This window comes from Corvus cornix, chromosome 2 (assembly GCF_000738735.6).
Source record: "Corvus cornix cornix isolate S_Up_H32 chromosome 2, ASM73873v5, whole genome shotgun sequence".
In the NCBI taxonomy this organism is placed as follows: domain Eukaryota; kingdom Metazoa; phylum Chordata; class Aves; order Passeriformes; family Corvidae; genus Corvus; species Corvus cornix.
In genome coordinates this window covers 9,395,065-9,410,244 of record NC_046333.1, presented here as the reverse complement: position 1 = coordinate 9,410,244, position 15,180 = coordinate 9,395,065, and the positions used below count along the sequence as shown (strand labels likewise).

At 40.7% G+C, this 15,180-nt stretch overlaps 1 protein-coding gene across 3 annotated transcripts in view; it reads left to right on the top strand.

Moving 5' to 3' along the window:
- Positions 1 to 9,264: 9,264 nt before the first annotated feature.
- Positions 9,265 to 15,180, top strand: part of NCAPG2 (non-SMC condensin II complex subunit G2) — a 44,794-nt gene continuing 38,878 nt past the window's right edge. Inside the window, exons 1-3 of one of the 3 annotated variants that reach the window (XM_010394865.4) lie at positions 9,265 to 9,893; positions 11,581 to 11,671; positions 14,576 to 14,767. In XM_010394865.4, coding sequence (XP_010393167.3) covers positions 11,597 to 11,671; positions 14,576 to 14,767 — 267 coding nt within the window. In that variant the 5' untranslated portion in view covers positions 9,265 to 9,893; positions 11,581 to 11,596. Of the gene's footprint in view, positions 10,921 to 11,580; positions 11,672 to 14,575; positions 14,768 to 15,180 lie in introns of all 3 variants that reach the window. The other 2 variants (XM_039549649.1, XM_039549648.1) reach the window with 2 other exon arrangements.

Genomic DNA, 15,180 nt, shown 5'->3' with positions numbered 1-15,180 from the left:
GTCGGTGTGTTGCTTCCCTCTACACAGCCGCCCTTCTCCTCTCTTTTGCATATCCCTGTTCTAACTGGTAATACAATGAAGTGAATTTTTAAAACAGTCCTCTCTACAGACTCCTGTAATCTCGGGAGCCTTGATGTAAGGTCTGTCGGCAGATTTTTGGGTCTTACATGAGAGAAGGTGGACTGAGAAGTGGAGGATACTTGATTTCTGTGCTTCTTCTGGAATAGATTCACACACAAGAATTAGTGGGTCCTTTGTTCAGTGTCTAATATTTTTTTCTCTTAAATTGATCAATTGAACAAATTGTCATCATTCTAGTACTTACTAACCAGTTGTCATTAATTATGCTTTCAAAAGGACTTAGAAATGTACTTGATTGCCTTAGATTTAGAATCAGCAGATTTCTGCCTGTGGCATTCTTTCCTATTCTTTCATGTGCTTGGTAAGGCGGATATTGATGGAAAATATAGTTATGTACTGCATAAATAAGAAAAGGGGTGTTGTATCCTCTATCCATTCCAGAAAAATTGCCATAGAAAGTATGCTCTTTGCATTAAACATTAATTTATAATTAGTTATAATTCTATAATTAATTATGATACCTCTTCCCATAAATAGCTACAACTTGACTGAATTCATAATATTCGGTCAGTTTTCATCAGCCATAAATAAAAGCTGCAAAAATTCATCACCCAGTCACTATCCCATTTAGCATGGGCCCCACTGGATAATTTTTAATGTTACTAACTACAAAATAAAGTTCTGTTTTGGTTTGGTTTTGTTTTTCTTAGAGGAGATACATCCCTTTTTTAGCAGAATAAAAGGCTGCTTCTAATCAACGGGAAGGCAGCTAAAGCCAAGGAAAAGCATGGCCGTCTCCACAGCTCCCTCATGGCAAGGTGGTTCTGGATTGCACACTACCTGGCAGTACCAGGACTGATCAGGTGTCAGCATATTCCTGACTTGGATCAAAATCAAACCCTCCATTCAGCCCTGCAAGATAGGTGGTACCGGGATCTACACTGCCTGTGTATTCACAGATCTTACTAGAGAGCAGAAATAACTGTGCAAGACACTCCTGCAGGTGGCTTTGGTATTGTACTAGTTTGAAAACAAACCAGTGGGAGGCACCAAGTCAGAATAACAATTTAATGGGGAAGTAAAAGGAAAGAAAAAACTAAAAGAAAACACTGGTTCAAACTGACAGAGTCAAGATACAACGTGAGTCCCTGTTAGTCAGGGTGGTGGTAGCAGTCTGGTAAAATGGTGGCTGCAGTCCTCTGAAGCAGCGATCCCGTAGAAAAAAGGGTCTGCTCTTCCTCAGAGAGTCCAGTGGTGACTGTGTAGCTCCTGTCCTCTGGAAATCCAGTGGAAAGGCGTTGTCTCTGGTGTTCAGCCTCAGCTTATATCCACGATGGGATGCTTGGTTCCTCCCTCTGGGTGGAGCATCTCACAATGGGGTAACGAGTCATGAGGCCAAGTGTTGATTAGGCTCATTAACAGAAGATAGTCCGGAGGGAGTTATCTCTGAGTCAGGCGGCAGGACAATGATGGGCAATTAACAGAAAGATAGTCTGGGGGGAGGAGGCAAGGAAACACTGCCCCACCTGATTTCAGCACCTCATGAGGATGGTGATAGAATACACTGCAACCCAGGACAGGTATTAATTTGATGGGCTCACCCCAGCCTAGGATTCTTCTTAGTACTTACTCTACTGTTTAAACTGGTTTTGGGCTTTTAGTTTATCCAGTTTCCATCTAGGAGCAGTGTTTTCCAATAAAGTTACCAATGTTGCTATTTTCAGTATTTTCTCAGCTAAGATCTGAATACAGAATTTGTTTCCTATTAAGTACCTCTTTTAATCAATTTAATTGTTTATATTCTCCTCCAAACTGTGAATGTTGGATGGTACCTTTGGTAGAAAGAACCAAAACTGCAGATGGTGCCAGACCCATTTGTGCTTGTAGCTGGTTGCAGAAGCAGTCAGGGTATTTAATCCCAAATGGTGGTTTTGTGTATCGTAAAGTGTCCAACTGTTGTATGCTTTCCTACTGATTTCTAAGGCAGTCAGGCTTTCAACAAAATTCTCAGGCACCTTCTGAAATATGTTTTATGAGAAATGCAAAAATCCACTTGTATTTCATTCAGTGTTATGCAGTAAATTTAGCAGCCAGAGTAGATGGCAGCTCTGGGAGGAAAGTTCTCTAATCTGTATTCATGTGATAGAGGTGATACTCTCTGTTCTCACTGCAGGGAATATTGCTTGCCAGTCATCTACAGTGGAATAATCCAATTTGAGCAGGCTCCTGCATCTCTGTTCCCTCTGGCACCACCAAAGTGAAGCCAACCTGTCTTTAATGTTAATCTTTGAGTCCTCAGTAGCTGTAAACTTTATAGCAAGGGAATTAAGTCCTAATAGTGATCATTCTTCCCTTTAAGATCCATATAGACACATGTTCAAGGACAGCCCAAAGCTAGGCAAGATTCCAACCTTTCCCACCCAGGCAGTGATAGGGCTGGTTCCAGCCTGGGGGATTTGTGGCCTGGAGGATACGTGGGCCATTCCTGCCAGGACTTGGTAACCCAACCCTCAGAGCTGGGCATGAAGCACTTCAGCCTCCATGAAAGTAAGAAAGCTGTGATATTCCTGCACCCAGCTGTGTCCTGTGAATTCACTCATCAGCTGTGTGGTAAGGATCTAATTGATGATCAATTTTATTTATTAATTATCTAAGCGAAGTAGCTCCTTTCTGCAGGATGTTGTACTAGACCTGGTGAGGTCCCTTCCAGCCTCAATTCTGTGCCTCTCAAATATATATTTTTTAAACATTTAAGGTAAGCACAGTAAATATGCTGGAGCTATGTGCACTCCTGGCCTGTGCTATAGGTTTTCTTGGGCATTTTGCTTCCTAAGCCCAAGCTCTCAGGGACGGGCACGTAGCAACTCCAGGTGGGCAGAAAAAAGGAGTCACACAGCTGGGAGCTGCAAGCTTTGCAAGTCAGGATACAAAGATTTGATAGGAATTGAAACTACATTAATCTGTGCATAGAACTTGAGTTGTAATGTAGATAATGCCAATGTAAAATGGTAATTGTCTAAGTACTGAATGAAGGTTAGTAATTCTACTCAATAACTGGGACAAGATCCCTAAAACCAAAAATGGTGCATACATTTAACAGAGGTTGTTTCCAGCATGAAATTTCAAATAAGTTTTTTTATTCTTTTATTCTAGTTGAATTTGCAAGCTAGTGTGTTATTCTACAAACTCTGAGAGCCTGACAACTGGAGCTTACTAAGCATGTCACAATGATTAATAATTTAATACAGAATATTTTGCAAGACAGTTTCACAGACTTCCCATGGGAGAAATACTTCAACTGATAGGCTGAAATCCCTGCCATATTTTGTATGATTGTTGTTACTGTCTCGAGTTAATCTGAAGTTACTGTGTTGCAATGTTTTCCACCTACAACTTAGAGGAAAGTTTATCTGGTTTTGCATGAATCAGGAAATTCTCTGACCTCAAGTAACTGTGATAGCCAGGGAATGGGTGCTCTGTTGTAACTTTCAGCTCAGAGTCCCACTGGCTCTGATTCTACATTTGATGAATCGACAGCAGCCTCCAAATAAAGGACTTGGATTGTCTTTAGACCTGTCATTTATCCAGGGGATGACAGTGAAATAAAGGGTAAAAGTGGGTTGGAAATGGAAAGTGAAAGATGGAAATGGATGTTCATGACTCATGAATGGTATTGGTAGCAATGCTGGTTCTTTGTTTTATTTGGTAAATTGTTAATTTACATGTAAAGTAAGTTGGAATCAGAAGTTTAAAATACTAAGGTGAACCTTCTGAAAAGAGATATCAATCTTCAGAGTTTTAGGCAACCTTGTTCTAGGCCATATTTTTTTATTTAATATGTTTTTTCAAGCTCAGATTATCTGAGTTGTAAAAAATGCTTAATTTCTAATTTTTTTAATAAAAACATTTTTGTTTTGCTTATCTTGTCTCTCACAATGAGACGTTAAAGTTTTTCCATGTATAGTCAGTAGTGCCCAGTGTTTATTTCTGAAGGTACTGTTGCATTCCACTAGATGGTGGTGCAGACCCTATTATCAGAATCCCTTTTTGCTGCCTCTGTGCTTCGTTTCTTGTGCAATAAGGAACTTGTCTGGATGAGAGGCATGTTTGGGAGTGGAGCCTCAAAGTCACCCTGGCTTAAAAGCAGTGAACAACAGGTGTGGTCCTCACTGTGCTCTGCTGTCCCCTTTTCCTCTGAGGCACCGGACAGCCTAAAAGAACTGAGTTTCATAATGGGGGATTCAATTTGCCAAAATGGTTTTGTAGAGGTATTTAATCATGAGACAAAGGGAAATTTAGAAAATGGTCCATGAAGTGAGAAAACATGAAACTTCTGGAAGATTAAGGTTCTCAGTTCACCCGAAATTTAGCATGCCTCTATCAGCAATTCACCATAGGTGTTTCATGCCTTAGATACCAAATTAGCTCTGATTCTAGAACTCCCTTGAGCTGCTGACACAACTTTTATGAGATTAAGTGCAAAAAGTTGAAATTAATCAGAAGCAGGCAGAAGTGAAATTACAGTTTAGGACATGGAAAAGGGCCTTGATCAGCACATTTGAAACATCACTATGCTTTAAGTATTTACTGTTGATTCAAGCATGTGGCTAGAAACTCAGGATACCTAACAATGAAACCCATTATGCACAATAAACACAAAGGTAAAGGGGGGACAGATCAAATTCTCCTAGAAAAAATAACTTAAGGATCAATTTTCCTTTGTTTAAGGCCATGATCAGAAAGTTTGCCAAAACATAGGCCTTGTGATAATACAACTGATGCCCAAAACAGGAATAAAGGACAAGTATGTCTAAACTTAGTGGATATATAAGCCCTCACAGGTGCCTGACTCCACATATACCCCCAGGCTGATACTACACGACTGTCAGTTTTGCACAGAGGAAGCAAGACAAGCAGCCTGTAAAAAGCCCCAATGGGCTTTGGTTAGACTCCTGGTCTGGATCAAGGACATGGGGAACACCCTTGCCGACAAAGCCAACACTGGTGTGAGACAAGTAAATGCTGATACAATGTCCAAGCAACGTAAAGCAGTTTGTTGTGTTTATATATGTATAAACTAATTTAGATGAGCAAATCATGTTCATTCTGATATTTATACAGTATTTGCATGTTTTGTACTAGACAGATGGAACAGAGATGGTGTAATATCTAAATGATGCATGTCTATCACAATGAAACCTTTAAGAGCACTTGTAAAATTAATATTAACAGCGGTTTTGTACCGCTGTACCTTAGAAGCAATCTTTCTCTTAAAGACTAAAATAAAAGGAGAGCTGCAAGGAGACAGTGATGCCTTAGGTTTTATGCTTATAAACAGAGAACTCACAAAAAATAAAGCAGTGAGATCTAAAACACTCTATAAAGCAAAAACAGAAACTAGGGGACATAGAATTTAAACCCACAACCCAAGGATTTAAACTGTGGCTGGAATTAATTCCAAGCCTCCAAGCCACCGCACCATGTAATTGGCTCTCAAAAGGTGGTGGCTGGACACAAGCTAGCAACAAACCAACAGAGGGAAAATTAAATTCCCTGGGACTTTCACACGAGTTCCCTGACAAGCTCTCACAAGCTGCCAAGCTAACAAAAAGAGGAAACACCAAATGAAACCCCCCCGGACTCTTCCAAGTCCCTAAACAAGCTGTAAGAGATCTCTTAACACCCAACACATGTGCCAGCAGAATGCCACCTTTATTCAGTTACTCACGTGCCTCTGTGCTGGATCTGGAGAGTTTTCTGGGCTCTTGGAGCTCCTCTGCCTCCTGGCCTGTAGCAACTGCCCCCCCCCCCGGGTGCCAGCAGAGGCGGGGGAAGCTGAGCTGGATCTTTCTGAGTCCCAGAGAATTTTTGGAAGCCTTGTTGTCCCTTCTGGTGGTGCCAAAGAACTGATGCCTTGAGAGGCCTCTTAGAAACAGAGACTAGACAGGAGTAAGGGAATAAGGCAGGTATTTATTGGAAAGGCCTTCAAAGGTGCCCCCTGGGGAGCCAGAGGCCATTGCCAAGATGGACCCCGGGATGGACGACAGGTCACGAGTTCTTCACACTTTCATAGGTTTGGTTCATTTGCATATCAGGGTTAATTCTCCAATTAAAGCTTCAGTTTAATGATGTAATTCCCCTCAGCCTGCCCCCCTTAGAGGCTCTTTGGTTTATACTTTTAGGGCCTAGGATGGTCTGGGTGTCCTTGAAGAGCAGGCCCGGAGAAGCTTTGTTATGTCTACGTAGCACAAGAGAGCAGAAATTAACAGCCTACAAGAAACTTCAGAGTTACACACTAAGCAGTACAGGATTTGAAAAATACAAAAGTTAAAACCTCAGGCATCAACAGGACACTTACAAGAGCAGTAAATATCAGACTGTAATTTAATAGGGTTAAAAGTAATATAGACATGGCATTTGTAATTGGAGTGTTTTATATCTGAAACAAATTAACTGACAAACTAGTATTATAAATTCACTCAATGATACATAATATTCTGAAAGATGACAATGACTTTATACTAGAAGATGTTTGCTGTAGCTATAATGAAAAATTACACTTTTTTTTACAGTGGGATGGATTCAGCTATGCAAATACTGTTATTGTAATTTCTTTTTGTGAGCATCTTGTAACATTTCAGAAATCTTTCCATATTCATGCTACTTATAGTGAGCAGAGAAAAATTACAGTGATTTGTAACACTGCTTATAAGGAATGAGTGGTAACAGTAAGAGCATAATAATACAGCAAATAATAATTATAGGACCATAGAATGGTCTGGGTTGGAAGAGACCCTAAATATCATCTATTTCCAATCCCCCTGCCATGGGTAGGGACACCTTTGCACTAGACCAGGTTGCTCAAAGCCCCAGCCAACCTGGCCTTGAATACTTCCAGGGATGGGGCACCCACAGCTTCTCTGGACAACCTGTGCCAGTGCCTCACCACCCTTGCAATAAAGAATTTCTTCCCAATATTTAATCTAAACCTGCCCTCTGTCAGTTTAAAGCCATTCCTTCTTGTCCTGTCTCTCCATGCTCTTACAAAAATTCCCTCTCCTCACTTGTAGCCCATTAGGCACTGAGAGGTGCTCTAAAAGTTTCTCCAGAGCCTTCCGTTCTCCAGGCTGAACACACCCAGCTCTCTTAGGCTGTCTCCATAGGAGAGGTGCTCCAGCCCTGTGATCGACTTCATGCTGTAATAACTAAGTTTGTGTCATAAAGCGTCATAACAAAGCAAAGCAAATAAAGTTACTGTGTTTTCACAGCTTAAAGCGAGCTGGGTGTGTATCCCTGCAGTCCCCGGCAGTAGCGGGGAGCTCCCGCGGGGCGGCAGTTCAGGACTTCGGTACCGTCGGCAGCGGCTCCAGGGAGTGGCTCTCCCGAACAGCTTTTGCATTCCCTCTGTGCATTTTATTTCCTTATTTTTGCACGAGTTAACAAGGATAATTTTTTTCTCTTCTGTAGTGATTTTTTTTTTTTACTTAATCTCTTAAACTCTAAAATTGATTCATGTTAATATTAATAATTTAAGGGAAATAAGCCTTTTCACGGTCTAATCACACCAGCATTGAGAAGTGACAGTTGCCTCTGAATAAAGGATGGCATGATTGGCAGGATTACCTTCAGGCAAGGGGAGATCTGGAGAAGTGGAATAGTGTGAAACTTCATCTCTCTCCCATGCTGTTCGGATTATTTATCAAAGTATGTGAAGATCAAAAAAAAAAAATCAAGGGAAATGCATGCATGTAAATTATTAACAGCCTGCCTCAGAGGATGAGCAGATTTTGTTCATACTGTATTAACTATAACAAATTTTATTACATATTCGAAGAAAAAGAAATAGGAGTTACAACTCTAACACGGTAGTAGATAATGCGTACAATAACCTCATAAGAAACTATTATCTAGAAAATAACATTGTAAATATAAGAAAATATTGTTAAGAAAGTGTCTGGCATTCAGGGAACTACTTGTTTATTTTCTGTTTATATTGTTGACCCTTATAGGTTAAAATGGAATGCTTGCTCTAGCCCAAACAATGATATTCTGGTGTGAGCCATTTGTAACTGAGATCTCTAGTGCAGGCCACCAACAAGAATAAAGACTGGTTCATGAAGCAGTAGCACAAAAGCAAATCTTTATTTGCTGTTGCTCAGCAACCATGTGCGAAAGGCCCATTTTTCATTTTTGCCTTAACTTAACTTGACAGGAAAATGATAATAAATATGAGATTATTATCACAGGGTATAGATTATTTTTGAACAGATGAACAGATATGTCAAAGAGAGGCATGTAATTTGGTACTCTTGAAAGAGAGAAGATTAGAGAAACTGAAAATAGAATTGCAGGTTTATTACTAGCTTGCAGTTCATGCACAGCTCTTGAAAAAACCTAGAAAACATTATTCTGCCTCTCTGGTTTCTCTATGTGGTCCTCTAAAATGAATCACTTGGTGTTATTCAGCCTGTTGTTATCTGTGTCAACTTCTAGTTTCAATACTATGAAAAAAATAATTCTGTGGTTGCTATGCAACAGAAATTAAAAGCTAAAATACGTTTTAGTTTGTTTGCTAAATGGATGCGTGCCCAATGAAATAAACAGTAACCAGGTGACTACTGTAGCATCTAATTAGAAGACTAATCAAGGTATTAATGAAATATTCAGTCTATGAGAGTCATGATAAGTCATCAGTTTGGATCTAAAATGACAAAGATTTTTAATATATGCAGAAATTTTTCAATATAGGCAGACATTAGCACAATGTATAAATGTCAAGTGTTGCACATTTTTATTTGCTTTTACAATTCTACAGGTATGCTGATGTGACTTATTCCAAGCAAACTGTTTCACAGGCTCCTCGCACTTAGCTGAATACCTAACTGGGAAATAAAGTCAGGTCCACAGGATCTGAAACAAGCTGGATTCTTATCTCAAATAAATGTGGCAGAGAATGTGAAAAACCTTAATTTTTAATATGATCTAAATCAGTGAAAGGCACGGTGATTAACAAAGACTCTATGTTAAAAATTAAAGCAGCAGAAGAGGTAAGTGCTACTTTTAAAAGGAGTGAATTTTTACATTTAATACTAAATAAAATCTGAATTATGTCATATTTTTTTAAAATTACGATCCTGAAAAGTCCAGATGTGAGAACTTTTATAGACATCGCAGTTGGTTTTCTGTTTGTGTGCACGGTAAAGCAGCACATGCTGTACTGCTTCTACAGACTGAAAGCAAATTATTTCAGTCATGCACCTCTCTCTTCTGAACAGCCAACAACACAGAGAAATATTATGCTACTGAAAATGCCAAATGGAAAAATACAAATTAAGCCCTTAACAAGACACTTTGACTGGTTTTGATTTGCAGAAGCGCTCAAACAAATGGAATGGGGAATATCACAGAATTCCAGATCTAACTAATTCCAAACACTGCAAAGAAGAAACAGAAGACATAACTTCCTGATATATTAAAAATATCCTTAGTTATCAAAGTCTAAATATCATCTGGCTTACACAGTCTCCTATACATTCTGGCACGTAGGCTGTTTAACTCTTGATTGCTTTGGATGAAGAGTGCAAAACACTTATGTTGTTCACCAGGACTGTGAGTAAAGGCAGAGAGGTCAGCAATAGCAACAATAACATTATTGGAGAAAAAAGCCACCAGTGTAATCAAATGGGTGATGTTTTTGTAAACGTCGACATTACCAGAGATCCATGGAAGAAGGAATACTGTGTTGTTAAGCGTGAACATGAATTTAACTGAGCATGGCTTAACCCCCGTTTGGAAGCACTGACACTTTTGAGGTAGGTACAGAAAGGGAACAGTGAGGGGGGAGTGGGTTTGAACCCTGGCAGCTGTCTCTGGGTAACTGATGGGATGCTCCTCCGGGACCAGCCGTGTCTCCAGCCAGCCTGCGTTAGTGCAGGCAGCGGAGGAAGGAGCCTTTCAGCGCGGCCGAAGCTCCCGGGAGCAGCGCAGCCCCTCCGCCCGCGGGGCGCTGCGGGCACAGGCGCTGCTCAGCGATGGGGCTGGGGCACAAATCCTACGAGCGGCTGAGGAAGCAGCGGGGCTCAGCCTGGAGGAGGCTCAAGAGGGGCTTCATCGCTCTCTACAGGTCCCTGAAAGGAGGGTTTAGCCAGGTGGGAGTCGGGCTCTTCTCCCGCGTAGCCAGCGACAGGACAACAGCACGCGCCAGAAGCGGTTCAGGTCGAACATTAGGAGGAGTTTCTTCACAGAAAGGGGGATTGGAATGGGCTGCCCAGGGAGGGGATGGAGGCACACCATCCCTGAGGGTGTTCAGGAAAGACCGGAAGTGGCACTCAGTGCCATGGTCTAGTTGACCTGGTAGTGTTCGGCCACAGACTGGCCTCGATGATCTTAGAGGCCTTTTCCATCTTTGCTGACTCTGTGATTCTGTGAGTTTTGAACACCGTCCCGTGTTCCCGGTGAGTTCCGGGGCCGCCTTTCCCCCACGCCGCCCTCAGCGGTGCCGGGCGCGGGAAAGGGTGGGGCGGTGGTCGAGGTCTCGCGAGACGAGACGGGAGTTCCGCGGCGCGCGCTCAACATCGGCCGCGGGACGATTCGAAAAGTGGCGGGTGAGGGACGGACTGGGAGCGGAGCGGGGCTGGGCTGTCCCGGGCTGTCCCCGGGTGTCCCTTTCGAGCGGCTCCCGGGGTCGGTGTCTCCTCTGGCGGTGCTGCTGTGCGCCGCGGGCTCTTCTCCTACGCGCGAGTCTGCCGGCTTCGTTCCGCTCCGCTGAGGCGGCGCCGCGGTGCTGTGAGTGCATCCTGCGGATCCAGGAGGGCTCGGCCGCTCTTAGGGAGCCCGAAGGTAAGCGTCCCGTCCGGCTTCCCTCTGCCTGCCCTGCCGGGGCCTGGCGGGAGCCCCCGGGTGACTCGGGACGGGCCCAAGAGCCGCCCCCGCCCCGTTCCGTGTTGTGGCTTCACACACACGAAAGGCTGTGTAAGCCACTTTCCCAACAGGAAAAGCATGTCAGGAGACACCTAGAGTGGAGGAGTGTTTACGTGAGCTAATGGCCTTGGTGGCCTTGCCCATTTCCCATAGTTTTCACTTGAAAGTAGAGAAAAGGAGACACCATTTTACTATCCCTCCGTGCTTCTTATGCAAATAAATACTGTTGTCGGGAATGATGGCCGGCTTAAATAGTGGGTGTGTGCTGGAGAATGCACTGTGCTTTTTAAAAATCAAAGTACCCATTAAAAATGTATTCTGCAAAAGAAACTAGAAAGAAATCAAGCCCTGTAGCCTACTGGTGTTGTGAATCTAAATGCTGACTCAGATAACTGTAAAATATGTTGGAGGGAAAAACTTCTTTAGCTGTGGAATGCATGTATAACTAATGTAACATATAACATATATATATATATAAATGCTATGTATGTAGCTGATATATGGCTACAACTGAGACCAAAATGATCTTGTTTTGATATACAGTGCCTTCTCTAATGTTATGGTTTCTCTATAAATTAGGGAAAACAATTCCACGATGAAACACGAAGCATTTTTGCAAGTTGTGTCTAAAGAGTCAATTGAAGACTTCCTGCATTACACTCAGAATGCTGTAAGTGAGCCAATGTATATATATATATATATATCACTTACGGAGTCATAAGTCTCTTATGGGTGCAGTAGTGTGACAAAGGGACAGAAACTATTTGTCTGGTACTTGCAGATGTGTGGGAATAATTGCTGTAGAAAATAAGTTCAAATGGCACTTGAAGGAATATAGGCTGAAAATGTTGTGGAATCTAAAATATGAATATTTATAAACCAGCTAATTTTTTGTCATTTGGTTGTTCTGCATACAGCTTACTTTAAAAAAATAAATTATTAGTACTGTGGTAGTACTAAAAAAATACTAACTTGATGAAGTATTGTATTTTTTAATTTCAACTTAAGGAAGTTTATTGGTATATAATGAATATGAGTTGATGTACAAACATAGCAGAGTTGTGTTTCACTAGTGTTCATTCATTTGATAGTTTGGCCTGTCTACTTGTTCTTTGGTCTACATTTAATTTTACTTGAATTGTTATTTCTGTCACTGCTTTAGAGAAAGGGTAGATTGCTCTCTGTAAATGGTATTGTCAAGTTAGTTTCTTAAGCTTTCTAATGGGTATTTTCCTAATGTTACCTGGATCAGGATAAAGAAGTTGACCTCAGTTGACCTCTAGGTGCACAAAGGCATGAACTGATTTAATGTAGCAACTGTATTAAACCCACAATCATGTTTTGTATAATAAGCTTAAAAAAGTTTGTCTCCCAAACATCACTGAATCTTTCCCCAAGAAATTTGCTATTTCTTTCGTTTGTGTTCTTGTATGTAGTTATAGATAACAACTTCATTACCAGATTGCCTCTGCTTAAAGTCTCCTTCCCATTTTTACCTAAATCTAAACATTTTAACAAAAATTTATTCACTTTAGTTTTCACTTGCAGTGTTTCCTTTTCAGTTGATTTGGTTGTGTTCATTCTGCCATCTGCATTCAATAATTTATTTTAACTGCCGTGGGCTATTTGGATTAAAAGTTTTTTCATCCTTTTATTTTTCATCACCAATGCATAGGAGTTCTTGTGCAACAGTTTTCAGCTGTTGCCAATATCTCTGGAAACTATGTCACCAGCTACAATGAGTATATTGGTTAAAATTGTCTTCATGCCTTTGTAGCATAAAGGAACATGAATATCCAGATGAATTTTAGACTATCCAAGAGACTCGAGTTATTTTATTAATTTCCTTTTGAAACCTTCAGTGATGGAGGATGTGTGACCTTGTCTTGTCTTGGTATGAGGATCCTCCTTTTAGGATCTCCCTTGAAAAATTCTAGACTGGTTTTCTGGAGGAGGCTGTGGTCAAATAAAATGTCATTAAAGCCTCACTGCTTTCCTTAGTTTTTGTATTATATTTGCTACTTATTTGGTGCTCTAGCCTTAAAATTTGCCTTTTAAACATTTTTGAAAGTTCTGGTTTTAGCATTGCTGTTTCTTTCAGTGTCTGTTTTCTACACCCCCCCCCCCCCCCTTACTTCCCCCTTGAATTTTTCTTTTCCTTCCTCTCAATGTTTAGGTTCATCTGTGTCTTCTAAAATTCCAGGGGTTTGCTAATTTTCCTTCAAGGTTTCTCGTGGGCTTTTCATTTTTATTCTTCATAATCTTTTAAAAATGTCATATTGTGGTGCTGTTCATTGAGATCTTCAACAGGTGCTGTTAATTTTTTCCACTAGATCCCATTCCAATTCAAGAAAAGACGTAATTTCTTAGACAGAAAAATAGGAATCACAGATATGATTATCATTCACTGTCATCCTTTGCCTTTATAGGTTTTGGAATAATTCTATCTCATATCATCCCAAAGAAAGATCCAAGAGCTCTGGTCCTATTATGAATTCATTCTTTCTGTTCAAAACAGTACAATCTTAATATCCTGTCTTTTGGGTTTGTTTGAAGCAGAGGGCTGCAGAGTTCCCTGTGAAGCCTTTGGTTTATTGTATTTGTTTTCAGCTGTAGAATAGAATGGAAATTCTCTTATAAATATGTAACAGGATCTTTCTTCTCATACCCTTCTGGGAACTTCCTAATACTTGTTGCTGCTTCTTTCATTCTTTTCTGGTTTTTTCTTCAACTTTTTCTTTTCGATGCCTTGCAGTGTAGCTGCAAACTAAAAATATATTTATTTCAATATCATGGACATTCTCTCTCTTTCCTCTGAAGTGTTTTTGATCCAGTAAACCTTCACTTCAGTATTGCAAATTACATCTCAGAAATTATCTCATCTTCTCTCTGCATATTCCCTTTCCTAGCAGGCTGCCTACCCTTCTTTGATGCTACCAGACTCCCTGTGTCTCTGAGGTAAATTCTTCTAGCCAAGTTCTTCTGAGGAAATCGTTCAGATCAGTCTTGGGGTGCAGTCTCTACTGGAGACTGATGGTGGCTTCCCTGTTAGCAGGGCTTCAGCAGGAGGTGTGGGGTTAACATGCTCAGGAGCTGGGTTTGATGGGGGGCTTTAAAGCAGTGCAGTGTGCTGAGGTCTGGTGTGTGAGATCCCAGATTAGTGCTGTCCCTATGGCTGTACTGACTGTTACATTTCCAGTCCTTGCCTAAGGATTTTCTTTCAACAGCCATCATCAATCGATGTTTAAGATAGCAAAGATATGATCAGGGACTTAAATTCTGTGCGGCTTTGAGCTTCATAGCTAAGGGTATGGAATTGTCTTCATTGCTGTCAAGGGCTAAAGACTTTTGTCTTAAAAGTAGCAGTCTTGCTTCATGATAAAGAGTTAAGTAGCAGGAATTTCTTATGCTATTTAAAAAAAGTATAACTTCTAGAAGGTATTTTACCTCTATGACTGCAGAGGAATGTAAGTTAATGATTAATGTAAAAACCCCCATTAATTGTAGAAAATATGATGAAATACAAGCCACTTCACTGATGTGGAATTATGTGGTATCTTCTGACCATTTATAGAAAAATACATTTGATCATTTTGACTTGAATGAGCTGCTTCAAGAATTGCCAAGGAAGCAAAAAGAAGTGCTATGGCAGAGACTGACACAGCTATTGCGAGAGAGCTTGACGGAGAACCCTGTGGAAACATGGCACAGGACTGGAGATGATAAATGTGATGGTGACATGGAACTTGAGATAGCTCCAGAAATGGTAAGAATCTTGTAAAATGAAAAGGTGATGAACGCTTCATGATTTTTGGGAAATAAAATAGAATATTTTGGTAACAGCTGAAAACATGCAAGAGTTATCAAATAAGATCAGTTCCAAATATCACCTTCCTGCCCATTTTTTAAAGGACTTAATTTATGCTTGGGTTAATCTGAACTTATAATTAGTCTATACTATAAAAGACTAGATCTGCTGATAATTTTAGGTATGGAAGATGTGAGTTAGTTTTCTCAGTAGTGTTGGAGGGGCTGCTTGTATGTCTTTATTTCAGTAAGTGAATGTTAATATTGCAGATGTGAAGTATCTGGCATACAGTATAAGAAATTCACTACCTGATTTGTGATGTCATTTTACTGAACGAAGATCCTGAAATCTAGATTTGACTGCCCCTCCCA